Source organism: Grammomys surdaster, unplaced genomic scaffold (genome assembly GCF_004785775.1).
Source record: "Grammomys surdaster isolate TR1022 unplaced genomic scaffold, NIH_TR_1.0 313, whole genome shotgun sequence".
Classification (NCBI taxonomy): Eukaryota; Metazoa; Chordata; class Mammalia; order Rodentia; family Muridae; genus Grammomys; species Grammomys surdaster.
Genome location: NW_021604732.1, coordinates 2,312,407 through 2,335,463, shown reverse-complemented (window position 1 = coordinate 2,335,463; position 23,057 = coordinate 2,312,407). Strand labels below are relative to the sequence as shown.

The 23,057-nt window shown below is 42.3% G+C and overlaps 1 protein-coding gene and 1 long non-coding RNA gene across 3 annotated transcripts in view; one reads left to right on the top strand and one right to left on the bottom strand.

Annotated features, from left to right (window-relative positions):
* LOC114629661 (T-cell immunoglobulin and mucin domain-containing protein 2-like) overlaps positions 1-23,057 on the bottom strand; it is a 34,652-nt gene that overhangs the window by 8,417 nt on the left and 3,178 nt on the right. Inside the window, exons 1-6 of one of the 2 annotated variants that reach the window (XM_028777736.1) lie at positions 21,949-22,384; positions 12,740-12,797; positions 10,221-10,556; positions 7,162-7,305; positions 4,210-4,278; positions 275-324 (exon numbers count right to left, since the gene is read on the bottom strand). In XM_028777736.1, the coding sequence (XP_028633569.1) occupies positions 275-324; positions 4,210-4,278; positions 7,162-7,305; positions 10,221-10,556; positions 12,740-12,788 (648 nt within the window). In that variant the 5' untranslated portion in view covers positions 12,789-12,797; positions 21,949-22,384. Of the gene's footprint in view, positions 1-274; positions 325-4,209; positions 4,279-7,161; positions 7,306-10,220; positions 10,557-12,739; positions 12,798-21,948; positions 22,385-23,057 lie in introns of those variants that run through there. The other variant, XM_028777737.1, reaches the window with a different exon arrangement.
* On the top strand, positions 10,007-11,113 carry LOC114629663. The gene is made up of 2 exons (XR_003712701.1): positions 10,007-10,488; positions 10,878-11,113. It is a non-coding gene; the product is annotated as an uncharacterized LOC114629663 (long non-coding RNA).

Here is a 23,057-nt window from a genome sequence, read left to right as displayed (position 1 = left end):
TATATATATTCTACATTTTTTGAGATAGGTTCTTACTACAGAAGCCAATGTGGTCCAGGCTGGCATCAAACTTCTGAATTAACTTTCTCAGTTCTAAAGTTAAGGAATATACCTATACCACTATATCTGACCCTTTTTTTTGTTTGTTTTTCTACTTCTCTTTTGACACAAATGTCTGTGAACTAATATTATAGACACAGTTCTTAAATACAATATGCTTCCTGCAAGATATAGAAGGGAACATGGCTAATAACTTAGGGAGGAATATACTTACAGTGTTATTATTCCAAGAGTCATCTGAGGATGGCACAGTGTTATTCCAAGCTGGTCAAAGGGAGGAAAAATTAGTTACAAATATAAATATTTAGATTTATTTTTTACTACATCTGTAAATAATATTCACAAGGCCAATGTGTCTTACACCTTTTGAGGATTAAGATTTAATATGGAAGGAGAGTCACTAAGCAGCAAGTTTGGAACACTTAGATAAAGTGTTTTTAAAATGTCTATTTTGTAACAAGAAATGCATTGTTTTCACTGTTTCTTGTTTCTATGTGTCTATGAACGAAATACAGAATCCTCTTTTCATGCAGTATCTGGCACACATAAGGATTATAACATTCTGACAAGAATTCCCTTAACTGCATTTATATATGAAGAAGCAGATATCAGATGATTATATATTTCTACATTTTACAAATAACAGACAACTCTGTGGCAACCCCCCCCCCACCCACACACACACAATATCCTTACAATGAGTGGAAATACTGCAGGTCTATGGAAGTCCCTAACAACCACTAAAGTTGCCATTGCCCTTAGGATGACTCATAGCCCTCCTCTAGTCACACATTCCAGAATTTACATTCTACTCCTTGGGAGAGCCCTTTCAAGGAGCCAAAGGCAATGACTAGGTTTAGGCAACATCTACAGCCTAGGCTCTTGTTTGGCACTTAGGCTCTTAAGCAAGACCTTCCAAGATTCAGAGTAATTGACTCAGTAATGTGAAGTTGAATCAGACAAAATTTGAATTCAGTGCCAATCATGTCCATTAGCAAAGTGACCTCCGTCCACAAGGTCCTGACAGAAGCACTTCAGAATGCATGCTTGAGCATTCAACACTGGATTGGAAAACACAGGTGACGTCATTATTGTTATGTGAAGGAACAGCGAGGAAGAGAGTGAATACTGTGGAGTTCACTTTAACAATATCATATGTCTAATGAGAAATATTCAACCGCTTGTCAAAAGAAATGTATGTAGCATTGGTGGATAAATTGAAAAGTTTGTGTCTCCAAAGAATTATAGAGTTTCCTCAGTTTAGCAGTGACATAAATTACCATGAAATAATCACTGAAATGGTATATAAGATTCTGGGCAGGCACAGCTATCAAGAATCATCTCCCTCCCCTGCTCCCTCTATCTTCCCCACACCCAGCAACATTGGCAGATGGCTGCTGCTTTCTTTTGTTTTTTTAAACTATTTTAATTTTGTTTTTCTGCCTGAAAAGTGTTCATACTTAAGATTTCATTTTCAAAAGCCAAGGTCGCTATATCTTCTGGACTCTATGAGATCACTGCATGTAACTAAATTAACTAGTGCCCAAAAATGCCTGGGAAAAGGTAGGCCACATGGGGTTGGGGGAACCACAGATAATCATCTCCTGAGAATATTAAGCTACAAATGTGCACACACAGAATCTTGGAAGGCCTGATCTTGTTTGGATGCTCCTCAAGGGCAAATTACCCAACTCTGAAACACAAAGGTCAGCTTGTGCCATTCTCAAAATGTACAACTATTGTAAGAGCTAGCTGGGATGGATGGCAGAGTTCAGCATCACCTTATTTGATCAAGCAAAGTCATACCATCTCTATAGGTTTAAAGAGAGGAGATAGTATAGGATCCATCCAAAGTGTGAACAGTGAGACCGAGGATTCACAATGTGTGAGTCTTGGGATCTCGGGGCTGCAAGTCTCTTAGGGTGCTGCTGTTGGTGTACTCAACCCACCTTAGTCCACTTAAGTTTCTATATAACAAATAGTTCTAAATTCTTTTTATTTTTTTAATTCTTTATTTCTTTCTTGATGATGTTGTCATTTAGTAGGGCATTTTTCAGCCTCCATGTGTATGTGAGCTTTCTGCTGTTTTTGTTGTTATTGAAGACCAGCCTTAGTCCCTGTTGATCTGATGGGATGCATGAGATTGTTTCAATCATCTTGTATCTTTTGAGGCCTGTTTTGTGATAGATTATATTGTCAGTTTTGGAGAAGGTACCATGAAGTGCTGAGAAGATGGTATATTCTTTTGTTTTAGGATGAAATATTCTATAGATATCTGTTAAATCCATTTGGTCCATAACTTCTGTTAGTTTCACTCTTTCCCTGTTTAGTTTCTGTTTCCATGATCTGTCCATTGATGAGAGTGTGATGTTGAAGTTTCCCACTAGTATTTTGTGAGGTGCAATGTGTGATTTGAACTTTAGTAAGTTTTCTCTTATGAATTTGGATGCCCTTTCATTTGGAGGATAGATGTTCAGAATTGAGAGTTCATCTTGGTAAATTTTCCCTTAACTTTTTAGAACAAAATAGTTCTAAAGGCTTGGAGTCCCAGATCTGAACACAAGTTGACTGGGTAGATGGTCAAAGTTCTTTTTTCATAGCTGGTACTTTTTGTGTATCCCCAAGTGAAGGAGAAGGCCCTTCATCCCTCTTATAAATGATCTAATACCATACATGAACATCTTACTCTTAGAATCTAATGGCCTTTCAGATACTTCCAGTTCTTAATCTACTTCATTGAAAATTAAATATTAACAAAACCATTATAGAGACACAAATGTTCAGATCAGAATACAACCTCAGATGGCCCATGTGAACTCAAGATTGTCAAAGCAGACAAGGAGACTACTGACTATAGTGAAGGAAGTTTTAGTGACAAGGTTAGTGTAGACAAGACAGGGCTGTTTTAAGACCCAAAGACTCAAGCCTGGTGATGAGCTTGGGATCAAACTGAGTCATTTGGTTTTTAAAAGAGACACATAAAAGTAGATGTTTGCAAGTCATAGCAGGTCCCTAGACCAGGCCTCTAGAGCTCAGGTACTGTGAGTAATTGTAGTGGCATATCTGTTACTGTATCTATCACTCGCTCCCTTCGAAAATACGACCCAAGGTCTTCATCACACTTAATAGCCACAGTATCCTGTAAAATTCATTGCAATAAAATGATTTTATAAAACAAGTAGCATTATATTCATTGAATGAATAATGGAACAGACTCAGAGACAGTGGACATTTCTGTAAGTCATACAACTCTTATCTAAGAGAGAAATCAATCAGGATAGAAACACAGGAGCAATCAATAGTTCATAGAAGGCAAACCCATGCATAGGGATGGGAAAATGGCTTTTCCCAAAGGATGGACAAGAGGGTGGCTGTTTTTCTTATTCTGTGGATAGAGTTGATAACTTCAGGAATCATTGATAAAAGGCAGACTTTTCTATGGAAGCAACCTATGCTGTACACAGATATCTTGAACCAAGTTGGCATGAGGAATAAACAAAGTCAACTTTGTTGAGGGTCAAATGATATAGAACATTGCCCTTCTCTCCCATTCCTGAATGTAAACAAATATCTCTCAGAAGTCTATGCCACCACATTGCTTAGGAAACAAATTATTTAAAGATGATTTTTCTGTAAGCTACATCTTGAAACATTGCTTCAAAAATAGTCATGGGGAGTGGGGTGTGGGGGTGAACTTCTGGGTAACCTCCAGGGCTCCACTTGAGAGGCACCAACATCACATATATGCTCAGTGTATATACTAATGGGAAATTAATAGAAGAAACCCTTACTCATGCCACAGTATGTCATATTCCTTTCCTAAGCATCTCTCTTCATAAAGATCCCTGTGCTTGGGATCTGAGTTAAATATATATTCATAAACCTTTAACACTCCATCACATCGGATCTCCCTGATGTTATCTTCCCATGAAGAAGCCATATAGCTTAGTTCTGGATAAATGGAGGTCCATATTGGAGAAGGAACCATTTCAGGCTGCTGTGTGGAGTAGCATGAAGCTGTTCCTCTGAACCTACCACCATTTATTTACAAAGTCAGATCTGTCTTGTTTCAAAGACTGTGCCCTTTTCAACATCAGTTTTATCAAGATCTGGACATGTCATGAGGTTCAAGAAGGCAAACATAATTACCTGCAGGAATATAGGATGAGGTTTCTGTCACCTCAGCTGTTGTCTGATCTAGATGAAATGTAGTGGCTTCTGGAATGAGAACAATGGAAGAACTATTTCAGCTGTGAAGGAGGTTCTCACCAACCAAGGAAAATGGAAACTGCACTTAACCCAAAACTTACCATCACCCTCCCACAGTGCCTCCCCAACCTTCTGAAGCAGGAAGGGCTCCTTCCTACTCACTCTGCATCTGCTGACTCCTCTTAGAAATATATCCAAAGATGGCCACTGTCTGTAGTTGTTTCACTATCCTGAGCAAGTGAGATCTAATAGTCTAGAAAACTTTATAAGTATTCAGAGTTATCTCACACTTTCCATTCTAGATGCATGAACACCTGTGGAACATACAGTCAACACTAACACTCAGAGAATAGGACACTCAGTTAAGATCAGGATTAAGACAAACAGTGTTTCACTCTCTAGGAAAGGGCCTGAAGTTTCTCACTACCCTCTTCACTAAAGGCCTTATTCCAGGTCAAGATTATTCCCACTTCTTTGCAGGGACACATGCTCACTGAACTATGTGGAGTAGTTACACTGATCCATCTCAGAGGCCTTCTCAAGGTAGCTGTTTCACTCTGATGATGATTCCTGTCCTGCAACCTGCCTTGACTTCTGGAATTCTCCTTTATCCTCTCTTTGTGAAAACAAACACGTCTTTACTAACTAGTTGGTTGAGTGAGTGAGTGAGTGAGTGCTGACTGACTGAAGCACACTCTCTGATCCTCCTCCCATTCCTTTACTAAGAATACTTTCCCATTATCTGATTCATCATCCGTTTCTCCAAGGCTTTGGAGAGAGTTCCAAAGGCTTCCACATGGAACTCTCTAGTGCAGCCTGTATTTCCCTTTCTCTTCCTGGAGTCCCTACATTTTCCCAACAATGACACAATTCACATTGAAGAGCTGAGCACTTGCCTCTCTGTGAGTCCAATAAATCTTCCCTTCTCAGAATGACTGAGAGTCTTGGAGGAAGTTGTATGCAGTCACACGGGAATTCCTACAGCTGAGCTTCCTCAGAAACCCTCAGTGGTCTTTCTGGACAACTTACCTCACTACAACCTGGTGCTCACATGTAAGCCATGCCCCCTGCTCAGTTCTTTTGTTTTGTTTTAACCTAACACTCAAGCATCAAAAAGGATGTGGCCATCCTTCTAAATTAAAAACGGGACAACACAGATGTTAGATGGTCACACACCAGCCATTTAGTTCTTGGTAAAAGGCATGGTGAGCTTAGCTTGTTTCCCCAGCCATGGTCACTTTTTCCACTCCTCTTACGCCCTCACATAGCATATTCCATGAACAGAATTTAATGTAGCTGGGATGAACACAAGAAGTGGGTTTGAAGATGTGTGCCCTTTTCTTACAATAACCTGAATGTTTGCCTTCTCTCTGAGCTGTACAATCAACCCACAACTACAACTCTTTAGGAAACTAACAATACAAAAACTAGATTACACTAATTCCACTCCCAAGAGGTCCTATGGACAGATGAGCCAACACTTCTTTTCTAAATCTCAGGTTTCAATAAAGTCAGAAACTTATCCATGTTCTCCAAATTCAGCCCAGGAGCTCATCCTCCAAAGCACCAAAAGCTAAGAACTGAAAAGTTCTGTCAATCCTGAGAGAGTCTCAGAGTTCTTAGTGTGTGCAGCTGCCTGGAACAAAGTGGGTTTTCCCACAAATCCTGTGCTCTAAAATCCTAGGTAAAGCCTAGGGGCCTCTGCAAGCTCGGCCTGTCGCCCAGTCCTTCAGAGCTCTGCTGCTTGAATGTATATGCAGGCCAAGAGAGGTGAGGGGAATCAGTACCACCCATCAGTTTCTGCTATCACAAAGAGCTCTGAGGCTTCTTCTGCTGGTCAGAATGGAGACATAGCATGGATGTCACAGCATGAATGGGTTTTTTAGGAAGCTTTGAGAACCACTCGAACATAGATCCTTTCACTCCTAGATGTAGAAGGTTTGTCCTAACCTTGCCTTCAGGATGACAAGCTTTTCCCATTTGTAAGTCACATTGCTACCCATTAATATTGAATCTGAATTCTTACCTCTAGGCTATTTGAACTATGAACTTCATAGCCTCACTCAAAAGCATGGGCAGGTTAAGTGATTTCCAAAAGCCTTCAAATCTGATGTTTTTTCACCCCTACCAAGGATATATTTTGTACTTTTCATGGTACACGAGTGAATTAAAAGATACTTAAAACAAAACTATACAAGGCTTCTTTTTAAAGGGAGGTGTTCTGAAGCCATTTCCTGTAAGCATGTGAAAACAGGACAAAGTCTCCAAATATCTGTGTCCACAACAGGAGGCCTGGCCCTGGAGTTAGAAGAACCAGTTTCCAAGTCAAGTGAACAGGGACAGAGTCTCAGCCACATTCTAGCTTCATGGCCTCCACCAACGTTCTGACTCTGTGTTGGTTCCTGTCACTATGCAATAGGGACAGACCTCAGCTATATCAGACAATTGTCTGAGAATGAACACTGTATTATAAAGCAAACACTAACCGTTAGCTTCACTGAACTGTGGTCTCGGCTGGGTGGGACAATTTCAGAATGGACATAAAGGATCCACAGTGACCCTAGTTACCAGTCATTCCTTGTTTCTTCATCCGAAAGTCATATCCATCTCGACCAGATTCCCACCATCCTCATCAGCTATCCTAGGTCAATGATCCACCTACATTTGGCTACTAGTGAGTCCCCTGGGGATCTGATAGAGACGGGTGTCCTCCATCTGCAAACTGTTACACAAAAGAGGGTGAATACAGCTTGAGCCTGGAAAATCACAGGTCTTGTGGTTGTTATTTGGGAGAACTCTTCACAAATATTATGGTTCTTACTTGAATCATTCGTTGTGCCCTATTGTCCCTTATAAGAAGGACTCTGGGCCCTGATACACATTGGGTTTTACCTGGTTTGTGCGACTGTGTGTGTGCTGGTGTTGAAGGAGTAGAGGTAGAGATTCTGGTTGATGTTGGTTCATGTGTGGATCTTGTTGAAATAGTTGTGGGTCTTCCTGTAGTTGTGGGTCTTGTTGGAGGACTTGTGGGAATTTCTGGATTTGGAAATCAAGATGAAAGCAAGGATCATTCAAGCAAGAAGAGACATGAGCTTCTCTTTTAGCACCAGTGAGAGGCTCTCTCCAGGCAATGGCTCCTCTCCTGAACTTCTTATCAACTAGGATGTGGCAGGGTGGGGCAGTGGAGACAGGCTCACCAATAGGAGGCAGCTGCATGACAACATGGATGAGAACAGAGCCCATGTTCCCATGGAAACACTTTATAAATGATAGGTGTCAGATCCTCAGATCTCTATCTCTGTGAACTGAGAAGGTATGAGGGCTGGGACTCCTCTCAGTGGTGACTGACTTCACCCACAGTTTCCAGGCCCAGCATGCTCATTTCAGTCAGTCCTGAGAAGACACACCATATAGCCCTGAATCTTAGCATGTAGATCCCACATAGGGCCCAACACAATGGAGATTTGCACATTTGGTAGAAAGTAGACACTGTGTTCTATGTTTTTTTTTTTCAGTCTAAGAGAGACAGGATAAATATCACTTATCCAATGATGCTTAGGGCAAGGAATTGCAGAATTAAAATCTTTCTTAACAATTTGTAATATTTGCATAAAGATATTACCTTATGGGTGGGGCACAAGTGTAAATGTGGATTGAGCTAGAATCCACATGCCTACGCTTTACATATATAGCTTAAGGTAAGGTTATAATCTGTGGATAGCTCTGCACAGGATAGATCATGGTGTCGAATTTTGCAGGTACATTAACAATCCATGCTCAAAAGGTGTCAGATTTTGGAGCAGTGCAGACTGGGAGCTTTAGATAAGGCATGTTCAACCTGCAGCTCACAAACCAACAGCATCAGACTCGATGGTAGCATCCAAACAGCTACTGGTGGTCTCAGTGTGCAGAGATGGAGCAGAGGCAAAATGGTGCTGGAAGGAAATAGTCAGGGAGGCACTCAGGCTCCTTTGTGTCAGCAGACAGGTGGTCCCTGTAAGTAACCTGCCTGTGTTCACTGCCCTACCTACAAACTACAACCTTGGGAACAAGCAACAGTTGCTTTGAAACTCTTCTTTGTGGGGGATACAGTGAAATTCCTTAATCCAGTGTGTTTTCATTTTGAAATAAAATAAAAGCTACATTGTTTCTACTGTGCCTAGGGATTTATTTATTCATGTCTTTGTGTCTTTGTTGCTATACATCTATTCATAGGTCTGTTAATAACCTAGTCTGGCCCTAGGCTATTGGATTGTTGCCTGACCCAATCCAATATATGGGCAGAGGCTAGAGCATAATACAAACCCTCCCTGGACAGTAAAGGAAGCCTGCAGAAAATCTAGTCAGATGATCACTGTGAGAACAAAACCCAGGAAAGAAGCAACCAGCACAGGAGTTTTCTTTTCTTGCTCTCGAGCATTTATCTCCCAGGTAGGCGGGAAAGTACAGAGGAGCTGATGGGGTTCCTATGACAGTGGAAGAAGAAGCTCAATGTGGTTAAACCTTGAGAAAATCTAGATATGGTTGTTGAGATAAATCAGCTGCTGGCTCGATAATGGACTCACTGGATGAATGGTCAACAGTGGCTCTGTAAGCACTGGTGTGTTAGCGAGTTTCTAAGGTTTATAAAAGCTTCAATTAATTAACTGAAATTAATAGTGTAATACTATGATGTTATTTATGCCCATTCTCCTTCTGGTGTTGGCTCTCTAAGGCCAGGGAGATATGTAAGCATGTGTTTGACAAGCACCTTCTCAAGCTACAATGTTTTCTATAATTTGTTTAGGATTCCCAAACACAGCCCCCTACTTTGTTATTTTTTTGTTTGGAGTTCTAGCTACATTACCTAAGGCTTCAGGGATACTAGACAAATTTCTACATTCCCAATGGCATTCTTTTTAGAGATTAGTTTTTGTAGTGTGTGTGTGTGTGTGTGTGTGTGTGTGTCTGTGTGTCTGTGATGAATATAGGTTCATTCTTACGTGGAGGCCAGAGTCATTGAACTTCAGCCAGCTAAGTCCTATAGTTTCACATCTGTGAGGTGAGGGAATGCTCAGAACCTTATTTCAGAACCTTTCCCCAATGCTGCCTCATAAGTCATTCTTTGCACACTCTATGACCAGCTTCATCTGGCTTCCCTAAATCATCTCCAAACATAGAGCTGCGAGTCATTGTTTGCTCCATCAGAATGGGCCTCACCCTGACAGGGTGTATGGGCACATTCCTATCATCCCTATAATCCCAACACTCAGGAGGCTAAGACATGGGCAGGAAACTCCAGGTCTTCCCGATTTACAACCCAAGGCCCAGTCTCAAACCAAAAATGTCAGCCAATCAATACACAGGCAGCCAGAAAAGGAGATTCATGGGTAGAAGCACTTCACTTGCAAGCCTGGCCACTCAACTTACGTCCCTAGAACTCCACATACTCTCTATTCTCTCTACAAGTTTGCTCTCTGACAAATTCATCATGGTGTGTATACCTGCCACATACCATATAAACATACACACACAATAATAATAAATAGTTTTAAAAATTAAATTTAGCTGGGCAGTGGTGGCACACGCCTTTAATCCCAGCACTTGGGAGTCAGAGGCGGGCGGATTTCTGAGTTTGAGGCCAGCCTGGTCTACAGAGTGAGTTCCAGGACAGCCAGGGCTACACAGAGAAACCCTGTCTTGAAAAACCAAAGAAAAAAAACAAAAAACAAAAACCTAAAGCAAGACAGGGAAGACAGCAGAACTCTCCACCTACACCTGTGGCCTGTGCTCAGAAGGTCAGCTGACCATTATTGAAGGCAGCACATCTGCACAGCAACACCTGCATAGCCTGCTTTTCAGGGTAGAGCAGTCACAGTCTTACAGTGTTGAGAAAAGGGTGTTTTAATGTCCTAAGGTATAGTTACAGAATAGAGGACTCAGTTCACTTGTGAGAAATAAAGAAAACTTACCTGGTTTAACTTCCAATAAATAATCCACAAAATAGAACGCTCCAGGTATCTCCACTACACAGCAATAGGGACCACCATCACTCACAACAGTGTTCTCTATCGTCAAGGATACATTTCCTTCTGAAATATTTCCCTTTAGTTGGTATTGATTGCTCCTCTGATATGTGACCTTATTTCCATTGGTCCAGATAAGCGGCCTTATACAATAAGAATGACGGCATTCCCCTCGGCCCCAGCACGCCGGTACGCTTCCATCATGGTGTGTCGAGTAAGTACACGGAAGTGTGACAGGGTGACCTACCAGCCCCTGTATTACTGTATAAGAATCCACAGCACCTGTGGTTTTAGACGCAGAGAGGAATAGAGAGGGAGAGTTAGTTTTCAACATTTTCCCAAGCTTTTGTTTTTAATTCATTTCAGAAAAAGTATGGAATGGGAGACTTGAGTGGAATTGAATTTATGAAAGAGAAGTGCTGAACAGCTCCAGCCCTTCCTTATCATTGGTGTTTTCGTGTGTGCGTGTGCGTGCGTGCGTGCGTGCGTGCGTGCGTGCGTGCGTGCGTGTGTGTGTGTGTGTGTGTGTGTGTGTACCTGTGTGTTTGTTGGGGGCATACAAGGAATTACAACTTCATTTTTGTTCTTGCTTTGTCTTTTCAGCCAGAGCCTCACTCTGTAGCCTTGGCTCGCCTGGAACTTTCAGCAGAAAGGCTGACTTTCAAACTCCCAGAGCTCTGCTGCCTCTGTCTCCCATATCCTCCTATATTAAAGACCCATTTTTACAGCTTGAATTTGGAGACTCTAAACATCTTTTCTGTTGGCACAGTCTTCCTCGGTGTGATTACTTGGTAGATACACATGTAAATAAAACATCTTATTCTGTGGCATGATATTCACCCTGCTTCTTTTTGTCTCCTTTTTGTTCTACGGTGTGTGTGTGTTTCTTTTGGACATGGGGTATTGCCATACACCTCATCTGGTTTAAAATCAAAATCCTCCCACCTGACTCCCATCTCTGTGGTGATGGGCCACAGAGAGCAGCTCAAATGTTTTATTTTTATACATTTAAAACTTTTTATTTCAGAAGTCGGGCACATGCGTAACGCTTGTGTACCCAGAACTCCCTTGTATTCCCAGAACCTGTGAGGTAGAGGCAGGAGATGAAGAATCCAGGGCCAGCTTCACCTGACTAATGAGTTCAAGACAGGTCTAAGCTTCGGAGACCCTATTGCAACCCATCCCCTCTGGTCCCCCACAGTGCTAAAGACTACAGAATCACTGACCCTCTCCCCACATCACCCAATCAAAGAGCAGGGCCAAGGCCTTGTTTATATAGCATTGTTGGCTTTATGACAGAACCTTAGTAACTTCAAAGTGAACTAACAGAAAGGATTTTAGGACATTAACAGGAAGGGCTGAGGCTTAATCTAGACCTTATGATTAGCCCTTTGTAAAACAACAAACCAACAAACACACAAAACCAACTTATTCTCTCTAAGTGGTGATCCCTTCTTACATGTTGGTGACATCCCCAGAAATTGAACAAGACACACTTGTAAAGAAAGACAACATAGTTAGCGAATATACAACCAATCACTTGATGATGCAATTTTGAAAACTGAAGTAATTAAATAGAAATGATGAAAATGATGGAATAAAATTCCTAATACCAATAGCTTCCAAGGTGGCCTCTAAAGCAACTCTGAGGGTGGATGTTGTAGCTCAATGATAAAATGCTTGGCTAGTCTAGGCTAGCCCCTCCTGTTAGATTCCCAGCACAGAAAAAAAAAAAGTGCCAAAATTACAAAACAATGAATCATGAGACTCATTAATCGTCTATATGGAGACCTAGGCTATGAGTTTTTAAATGATATGAGAAAGTACTTTTCTTGTTGAATAAAATGAGTATATTTCTTATTGGGACACTCATTATTTGATTTTGCCAAATACCTTTCCTTGAATCACAAGTAAATACATGTTACTTTAATTAGGTCATAGAAATATATTACGTTTTGCATAAGTTAGCTAAGCTCTTAGGACTTAGAAGCAGGAGGATCAAAAGATTGAACTGATCTTCAGCAACCTATGGAATCTGTGGCTAGCCTGGACTAACATCCCCTGTGTTAAAGACAATTATGTTTTTCCTTCTTTTGCCTGTTTAATGGACTGTTTTAAATTAGAATGTTTTGAAGTTGCATAATTGTTTAAATAAATAAAAAGGCACAAAGAAATGTAATGAAGACTGACTTTGCCTAGTCATCCTGCATGTATACTCAATAATAGTTGCGTGTGTACCCATGATTGCTTGTCATTCACATGCATGCACTTCTTGCCTTACATATTCCGGGGATCATGTTTATTTAGCCACCAGCTTTAAAACTCATATATGTTAAGGGAGTGGAACCTACAGTTTATCCTGACTCTCTGTTCACTACATAATTCATGATCAAACCAGCCCAAGGCTTGTCATCTCTTCTGCCACCTCTAGCCTTCTCAGCATCCCCAGCCATCACCTTACTTACCTGGGAGAAGCAGTATGAGCCCCAAAATGAAGACTTGAAGCTGCTTCATGGTACTGACCTGAAAGACAATGACAAGACACTCTGGTTAGCTGTGGCACTCAGCACACAATGTCTGATCAGGTCGTCATCCTGACTGTGTGAATCCCACAGGCCTCTCTGCTAGGGCACCCTGTCCTCCCAAACATACTCTTCTTTCCTGGTCCTTCCTCACAGAGCCATCCATATGACTTCCAGCCAGGACACAAATAAGAAAACAAACAGAGAAAACTGAGGGCAGACATTAGAGTGTGTGCTCTGGGTAGAACTCTAAGCCAAGACCAGCCTTCTAATGGCAAAGATGCACTTGTCCTCTGATGGAAACAGTAAAGTTTCTGCTCAGAGCCATACTGTTTGGTCCCTAAACCTCAACTATCTTTTTTTTTTTTAAGATTTATTTATTTATTTATGAATATACTGTAGCTGTCTTCAGACACACCAGAAAAGGGCATCCAATCTCATTATGGATGGTTGTGAGCCACCATGTGGTTGCTGGGATTTGAACTCAGGACCCCTGGAAGAGCAGTCAGTGCTCTTAACCGCTGAGCCATCTCTCCAGCCCCAAACCTCAACTATCTTAAACACAACAAGATGGACTGAGCTAGAATGTACCCACACATAGTGACTGAGACCACCTCTTCCCAGGGGATGTCTAGCGATACCTAGAAAAGCACTGGATACAGACCCAAACCTTCCATCCACAGAGCTCTCTACAGCTACATTTCCTCCTAGGTAAAATAGCAGGAAAGTTTACTCAGCTTCCTGGAGCATCTGCTGTGAAGGAGACCCTGAGCTATTTACTCACAGGCACCGAATACTCAAGGAACCCCTAGGGCAGCTACTTTTAAGCCCATTTATGGAGGATGTTACATGTCCTCAGAGTCCAAGTTCTAGATTTCAGCTTGTGCTTCTTAATTACTAAACCGTAAAAACATGAGTAAGCCTGACTAGTACATCATTAATTTCCTTTCTGGTTAGGAGATTCTCTGACTTCCTGTCAGAGAGGAAAGAAGGCTGTTACCAGTCTTAAAGATAGTACTAGCTTTCATGAAGCCACCATAAGCTCAGCATTCAGGCCTGGGGTTCTGCACTAATCACAGGAACAGCCTCTGCATTTAGGAGATCAGAAAACTAATGCTGCAAACTGGTGACCAACACTGAGAATTTTAATGGACACTAGACAACTTTAGAACATATAAAATCCACATAAGACACAACTATTTTACTTTTGCATATAAAAATAGTTTGCAGCACATGGTACCAACCATTCTGTCCCTTTAAGAGTTCTATTGTGGTAGGTAGGGTCATAGACATGGACATTCAGTGTCTCACAGAGTTGGCTACCATCTTGAGATGAAATAACTCTCACTGAGATGTCTCACAGGGAAACCTATGGCCTACTCTCATAAAAGGAAGGGAACAGGCAGTGATGGTTAATGGCTTTTTATGTTCCCAGACGTAACCTTTTCACTTTCTGGAACTCAACTGAGTGACTAGGTGAGATCTACCATGAAGTAAGCATCTTGCTGGTTGATTGGAATCCTTTTATTTTTGTATTTACATGTTTGAAAAGAATACTTTAGTGCACTTCAATCGTCAGAGCTTGAGTTTGTGTTTCCCTGTTGAAGCCACCCCTGTGGAGATCCTACAGGGAGACTGTGCAGGGATAGAACTCTGTGTTTCAAGAGTCATAACAAGCATCAATTCCCACCTGTCCCCTCAGTAGCCTTTTGCTACCAACCCCTGCATCTCAGCTAACATCCTTGTGACAGACAGAACAATTTCTGACATGTACAGTTACATTTGCACACAGCTAGCTTCCACCAACCCTGAAGCTAAGACTTTCAGAAGGTCTGAAATCTGTAGAAGAGATTTCAGGTGGAGTGGTGGTGGTACATGATGTTAATCTCAGATCTATGGAGGCAGAGGCAGGCAGACCTCTGAGTTTGAGGTCAGCATGGTCCACACAGTGAGTTACAGGACAGCCAGGGATACAGGGATACAGAGGGAAACCCTGCATCAAAAAACCTTGAGAGAGACAGAGAGAGAGAGAGAGAGAGAGAGAGAGAGAGAGAGAGAGAGAGAGAGAGAGAGAGAGAGAGAGAGAGAGAGAGAGAGAGGTTCTGCTGTGTTTCACCTGCCTGAAGTTCCTAACAGGTTACTTTGAAAATGCATTGATTTATGGCTTACTTTTCCCATAGGACTGAAAATTCACATGACCTCTTCCACAGTGGAACCTGATATTCATTCATGATAAACTAGCCTACATCAAGTTATTGAGCCCAGTCACTCCATGTTGGGTCGCAATAATCCCTATTTCCTTCAGATTAAGAGCTATATTTTTATAATTTTTAAAGATTACATGTAAATAGTTTTGTGTCATGCAATGTATGAACATACCAGGGCACACATGTGGTCAGAGGACACCTATGTGAAGGAAGTACTGGTTTTCTGTAACAGGCCCTGGGGATTGAACTGAGGATTGGTGGCAAGTACCTTTATCTGCTGAGCCATTTCATGGGCTCAAAAGTTGGCTCAATTTTACATTGTCAAAAGATAGGAGAACAAATGCTAAAGAGTATCACATGGATTTGAAACACATCTTATTCATTTGAACACCAAAATGTGTCCATCCTAGTGGTTTTACAGCCTTAGTTAGGCCAGGCAAATATCAATGTCAATCAGAAGGAGTTTTGAACAGATTTCTTTTCAATGCGGTTATTACTAATAATCTGAGGATGGAGGAGTATGAGTCACACTAAAGAGGATGTAAAATATCCAGAATTGTGCAAGCAGCTTACACGGATGGGTAAGTGAACAACTAACAAATTCACAAGCAATGTGACAGATGGTAAATGTATATATAATCAGACCATGGCGTGTCCCACTGACAACCCAGCTCATAGCTCTCTCGAGGAGCAGGTGCCAAATTTCTTGTCCAGAGCTTTTGTAAAGCCCCTGTTATCTGGTCCCTGCCTAGGGCTCAGATTCGCTGTCCTGACCACCTGTCCCAAGGCCACATGGACTTCCTTCCCAATTCATCACCTCAGGTCTTTTCCAGGTTGTGTTCTGTCTTGTCTCTTCTTCCTTAACCCACAGCCATCACTTTTTCTCTTTTCTTATTGACCCCTGCTTAAATGTCTCAGACATTCTCCCTGCATCACCTTTGACTTAAAGCATGAGAGATTCAGGAATGATGGTGCCTATCTGCGAGCACAGCACTCATTAAGCTGAGGCAGAATGATTGCCATGAGCTTAAGGGCAGCCTGGACTACATACTAAGTACTAAGCAAGCCAATGTTATACAGCAAAGCGAAGTTCAATAAAGTGATGATCAAACTGTAAAACAGGTCTGATGTTAAACTTCTATATTCCTAGCATAGGGGAGGCTGAAATGAAAATTGTCAATGCTGAGCTAGCCTGGGCTACATACAAAAGAGGAAAAAAATAAAGATGTAAAACAAAGCACATGACAGCACAGGTTAATAGCTGAAAGAGAACAGGTGGAGGGTAGATTGCCTCAGCAATGAGGATGTGAAGAAGGTGGGAGCTGAGGAGCAGAGGCATCACATAACCAAATCCTCAGGGTTGAATTTCCCCACACTACCCCGTGGGCTCCCACAAGACCAGATACTGAACCCTAACATCTGCAGAGGACACGGTACAGCAGAATGTCTTATTGTTTTGTTACCATTGTAATACACTGACTCCTCCTAGCTGGGAATGGATGTGTGTATGCAGTGGAACTCATGAGGAGGGGAGAAAGCCCCTCTCTGGAGTTGTTCCTCTCCTTCCACCTTTAGGAGAATTCCTCATCAAACTCAGCTGTCAGGCTGGCCTGGCACTTTGCTCCCCTGAGCCTTCTCCCTGGGCGATGGAATTTTTCTTTGTTAACTTGAGCATTGCAGGCTTCCTGAGTCACTGCATTTTAGGGTCAACTTTGGCATTCCCCTGAAGGTTACTCACCACCTGCAGGGGAGCACTGTGAGGTGACAGGACTCAGTGACCATCACTGAATTCCCAGGTCCTTACTAAAGAGCTCATTCTTAGGAAAGTGGGTATAAGATCCAGCCAGAGCACACTCTCAGTGGAGTCTCTGTGCTTGCTCACTGCAGCCTTCTCTGAAATAGTCTACCTGCTTGAATTCAGTTTATTTTCACCCAAGACAATGTCCCGTTGCTCCCCCTGTACTACTAGGTACTCACTGTGTGTACTCCACTGTAGCCTAACTCCAGCAGCTTATGCTAGGCCTCCATCCATAACCAGAATTCTGAAATCCCTTACAGAATGGTCTCTTTATGTCCCATTGCCATCTGCCTGCCAGCCTTGACTGCTGTGTAAGCCAGCCATTTCCCTTCACTTACTATTCACATTAAAATTGTCAACATGGGGGCTGGAGAGGGCTCAGCAGTAAAGAGGGACTACTTCTCCTGCAGAGGACTTCAGTGTGGCTCCCAGCACCGATGTGACTCGCAACCACCCTTAGCTCTTTGACCATGTTCTCTCTGTTGTCTCTTCCACAGGGAACTCCTGCAAGCACTCTCAGGTGTCCTTGCTTGTCAGCCCAACAGTCACAGCAGTCCTCAGAGGGACCACCACACCCCAGCAATGACTCTCTGTGTCCTTGGGAAAAGGAGACCTCACAATGTGGCTCCTGAGCCCTGTCCCTGCCCTGCCCCTGTTCTTCTCCATTGCTGTTCCTCACTGTCCCAGCTGCCCTGCCCTCTCCCTGCCACAGGCACTCTCCTGCATCTGGACCTCTGCCTTCTCTCTCTCTTCTCCCCTCATAGCTCTTTCTGGCTGGCTAATCCTTCTTCAGCTTTGCTCAAATACCTTCTGTGTGACAGTAGTAGAAAGTGCACTTAAGTCTGACAGAGCAGGCTAAGATTGCACCCACACCCCTCCAGCACTGCCGCCGAAGCTTCCGAAGCTTGCTGGATGCTTCCTTGGTCTTCTCCCCACTCTGATCACTTGTCCATCCAGTATGGTTAGGAGTCTGCACAGACCTATGCCCTGAGTGACTGGGCACGGACTCTTTATCCTCTCTTACCTATCTCTGTCAAATGTTTACACAATTTTCTTAATGTATTAATTGTCCATGTAGATACAACCTTTAAGAGACCATTAGTATATGCAATGTACATACCATGTATATACAATTATATATATATATATATATGTATATGTATATGTATATATATATATAATTCATCATTATATACAAAATTCATACAATCATTTGTATTAATATCATAGCTATGTAATAAATGTGAAATGAGTAAAATTTTAGTATGATAGTGGTTTGCTCTACCAAATATGATTATCTTATAATTCTACCTTTCTAATTTCATGATCATTTAAAATTCTGTGTATATATGTGTGACTCTGTGTTTATGCACATGTACATTCAGAAGCCTTTTCAACTGCTAGATTCTCTGTGGGCTCAGAAGGCAAAGCAAAGTGGGCTTCCTGTAGGCTGTCTGTCTGCAGGGGATGAGTTAGTTACTCAGCCTGAGCCATGCATGAGGAGAGGGGCTATCAGCAGAGGAGGGAAGAGCCTCTCCCACCACAGGGTTTGGAAGAGATATCTGGGTTTTTTGTCATGTTGAGCCAGAAATATCTTTGGGACCACATAAGGAAGGAAAGTCTGCATTAAACGTAGAGTTTGGGAAGAACTGGCTTACAAATGGTCTTTGAAAGGCAGAAGCCTGTGTTAGGTATTCTGGGAGAAATTATGCTGAAGGGAATGCCTTTGCTGAGGCTTTCTTTGTGCTGAGGCAAGGCCCTGGGTCCTCCTGGGGATGGTCTTCTATGAAAAGGCAACAGAGAAGAGGTGCCTACACAGCCATAAGCAGCCCAAGGAGGCAAGAGGAGCATAAAGACAAGGGGGTCCTGAATGTCAGGGCAGACAAATTCACAGGCATGGGCAATGTTTCCAAGCCAGGGCTGCAAAAATAAGAGCTAATAAACACAAGGCATTGAATACAAGGAAAAAGAGAGCAAGGAATAGCTGGAAACCCAGAAGACTTTTAAGGTGCTGTGAACTGAGGTGCTCTAAGCAGCTGACCACTAAGCAGAATCATGGGATCAAGATACCTAAGACCTTGATATGCTAATGGTAGAGTGATAGAATACTTTATCTCATGGTATCTTAGATCTTTGAGTAGCCATTAGCTACTGAGATCAGCTTTTAACCATCTCTAAACTTTTAGATAACACTTGAAATATAGCCTAGGTTGGCTTCAGCTAGCTTCAACTGCTCTGAGGCTGGAAAGGCAATAAACATCTCTTGACCAGAAATCCCTTTGCCTCACTGTAGCTTCTACCTCATGACCCACCCATGTGGTTGCTTGATTGGTTAATTTATTGTTTTACTCTGTTACTTTGGTAGGGTCTCATTGTAGCCCAGGCTGACCTGGAACTCTTTCTCTCTCAGGTTAGTCTCTCACAAATAGAGATCCTCCTGCCTCAGAATGCTGGGATTGTAGGCATGACCCAACACAACCAGTCCTACCTTTGTGCTTTGTACACACTCTGATCCTTGACTTTCATTTCTGGGATTGTCAAAGTTCATTTTGGGCCTGGAAGTACAGGCCTGTAACTCCAATTTCTCAGGAGGCTGAGGCTGGGGGATCATGATCTTAATGCCTGTCTAGGCTAGCTGAGCAACTTCTTAAGACCCTGTCTCTAAATAAAACATGGGAAAATGAGTTTGGATGGCAGGAGTTAGAGTTCACTGGCAGAGACAGCCTTGTTTCTATCTCCAGGAAATATACAAAAAAGTGAATACAACAAACAGAAAAGAATCAGGTATGGTGTAGCACATGCCTTCATTCGGAGAACTAGAAGGCAAAGGAATGAGTTCCAGGTCAGTCTGATTTGCATAGGAAGTTCCGGATCAGCCGGCTTTACATAGTAAGATGCTATTGCAACACACACACACACACACACAAATAAATAAATAATTGCAAAATAAAATGAACTTCATATAAACTTTCCATAGTGGAATGTCACTCAGGGTTATCTGATGTCCCCATGGTCACTCAAACTTGGATCAAAATCACCTATTTTATAGCTACCTTAGAGAAGAGTCTGTATTTTTATATAACTAAAGTTATATATACATACACACAATCATGCACACTCAAATGGAAAGAGACCACGATCAAAAGCAGGCCATAATCAAAAGGTTTGATCTTTTTTTTTTTTTTAAAGATTTATTTACTTATTATATATGAATACACTGTAGCTGTCTTCAGACACACCAGAAGAGGGCGTCAGATCTCATTACAGATGGTTGTGAGCCACCATGTGGTTGCTGGGATTTGAACTCAGGACCTCTGGAAGTGCAGTCACTGCTCTTAACCACTGAGCCATCTCTCCAGCCCCAGGTTTGATCTTTTTTACTTTAAGATATATGTTGGGCCGGTCGGTGGTGGCACACGCCTTTAATCCCAGCACTTGGGAGGCAGAGGCAGGCGGATTTCTGAGTTTGAGGCCAGCCTGGTCTACAGAGTGAGTTCCAGGACAGCCAGGACTCACAGAGAAACCCATATAAATAAATAATGCTGGCCTCTGATTCATTGTAGCTCAGTTGGATTTTAAGCCCTTCCCTACTACCTCTCAAGTGTTGGGATTGCCAATCTGTTAAAATTAGGGTTTCTTACTTTTTTTTTGTTTTTATGTTGTTTGGTTTTTGATAAAAATGAGCAGCTTGCCTAGCAAGCAGGAAGCTCTGAGTTCAAGCTTCCTCATCAGATAAACAGGGTCTGGAGGTGTTTGCAACTGGGAAAGGGAGGATCAGAAGGTCAAGCTCATCCCCAGCAAAGCTTCTATTCTGAGGAAATCCTGACACACAAGAGGCCCTGTCTCAAATACAGTGATGGTAAGAACCAGTTACAGCGGTTACTGCCTGTAATCTCAGAACTCAGTGGTAGACGGCGGGCGTTGAGGTCTGTGTTGTAAAAATCCTACTGAGAGTTCATTATGTATTTCCTGCACTGACTGACTCATGGCTTTTTTTAAAAACTTCACACGTTAGGTGGGGGAACAAAGCTTTGGGGCTTTGAAGTGTGAAAGCACAATTACCCTATAGCAGCTGGAAGTGAGGGAAAATACCAGGTCAGATAGACAGACAGACAGACAAAGAGGATGGAGTTCCCTGAATACAAGAAGCTGCATTCTGGCGAAAGAGTATACCAATTCTCAACATAAATGTATACATTTTAAAAATCTCCTCAAGCTTTTCTCTAAATATCTTTCCCAACACTTAAAGGAAAATGAAATCCAGGAGCTGAACAGATGGAACAGTGGTTCCATCCACTGGCTGCTCTTCCAGAGGACACAAGTTCAACTCCCAGCACCCACCTGGCAGTTCACAACTGTTTGTAATTCCAGTTCTGGGGGGCGGGGAGAACTGGCACCCTCACACTGACATACATGTGGACAAATACTTATTCACATTAAATAAAAACAAATCGTTTGGTTTTTTGTTTTTTTTGTTTGTTTGTTTTTGTTTCTTTTTGGTTTTTCGAGACAGGGTTTCTCTGTGTAGCCCTGGCTGTCCTGGAACTCACTCTGTAGACCAGGCTGGCCTCAAACTCAGAAATCCGCCTGCCTCTGCCTCCCAAGTGCTGGGATCAAAGGCGTGCACCACCACTGCCGGGCAACAAATCATTTTTTTAAAAAAAATGTGCCAAATGTACACCAAGGTCTAATGGGTGCACCCCCCCCCTCCAGACTGGTCACATGCTTCTGTCTCAACACTCCAACTAAAGCAAATCTTTTCTACTTCCGGCCTTGCCAAGTTCAAAAACCTAACACAAAACCTTAAATTCCAGAAGTCAATTTGAAGGTATAGATACAGGCCTAACTTTATAGGGCTCAGTTTAACAGTACCAGACTATCGTCTTCTACAGTTTCCTTCTTATATCTCATGTTAACTTCATTTAAGAAGGCTTTGATAGCTCATCTATAAAAGTCCATTATTCCATTTAAGTTAGCGTCCATCCACCTTCCAAGAATCCGAAGATTTCTATTGGGTATTAAGTTGTCCTAATGCCCCACACAGAATCCCACACCATCTCAAATGCAAAACCACGTGTTACAGAACCTCCAAGGAGCACTTTCCTCATTGCTTCTCTCCACACAAGCCTGCAGAAGACGGTACTTACCAGTTAGGAAAGAGCCACAGCTTCTTGTTAGTGTCTCCTAATCCTGCTGAACTCTTCCAGAGATGCTAACAAAGAAGAATCTGTCCCAGAATTCCATCCTTATCTCCTGGCCACACCTTCAAGTGTTTTGTTTGAAAATTGAGTCTGTCTAGTTCTACAATCCTTTTGCCGGATCGTCAACTTAAAGGATTAATAACAAAATACTTAAACTAGCACTCCAGAAAGCAGAGACAGGTGGATCTTCTGAGTTCAAGGCCAACCTGGTTTACATAGTGAGACTTTGTCCCCACAACAAACAAAAGTTAACTTTCTGCTGGGCAATCTCCAAAGCTTCAGCAAAGGTCTTCACTTGAGTTCAGACTCCAGGTGTGGAGATCATGCTGGCTTTGTGAAGGTTCCTGTAGAAAGGGACTTTGAACCACTGCATCAGCTTTCTTAATTATAGACTAATAAACTGAAAGTCAGAAAGAGGAATAGAATATAGATAGAACCCAGCGAGGGTCCTGGTGCGGAGGCAGAAGTGAAAGCTGACTAATTATAAACGCTGGTCTGCCAGTCAACTAACAGTTTAAGCAAATAAAGCTAGGCTAAAGTCCCTGCTTGCTGAAGTGTAGGGAGAGGCTGCCAGCTTTCTAAGACGAGCTTCTCCATGCCCTCATACACTTTTCAGGCTTACTAACTATTCAGGCTTCCAGAGTTGGGTGGTTGTAGAGGAATTTTAATCCAGCAACACAGCTGCTGAGCAAGGAAGCACATTTGTCTGTGTGATCAGGCTGGAATGACACACCTTTAATTCGTCTGGCTGGATTACAGACACACCTTTAGTGCACACTTTTAATTCCAAACAATGAAGGTAAAGTTAGTTTGTAGAAGGAAGTAGCCATATTTGAAAGTGATGTCTAATAGAGAGGCAGACAAAGCGATGATGAACAAGAATGAGTGAAAGAAGCCGGGCGGTGGTGGCACACGCCTTTAATCCCAGCACTTGGGAGGCAGAGGCAGGAGGATTTCTGAGTTCGAGGCCAGCCTGGTCTACAGAGTGAGTTCTAGGACAGCCAGGGCTACACAGAGAAACCCTGTCTCGAAAACCCAAAAAAAAAAAAAAAAAA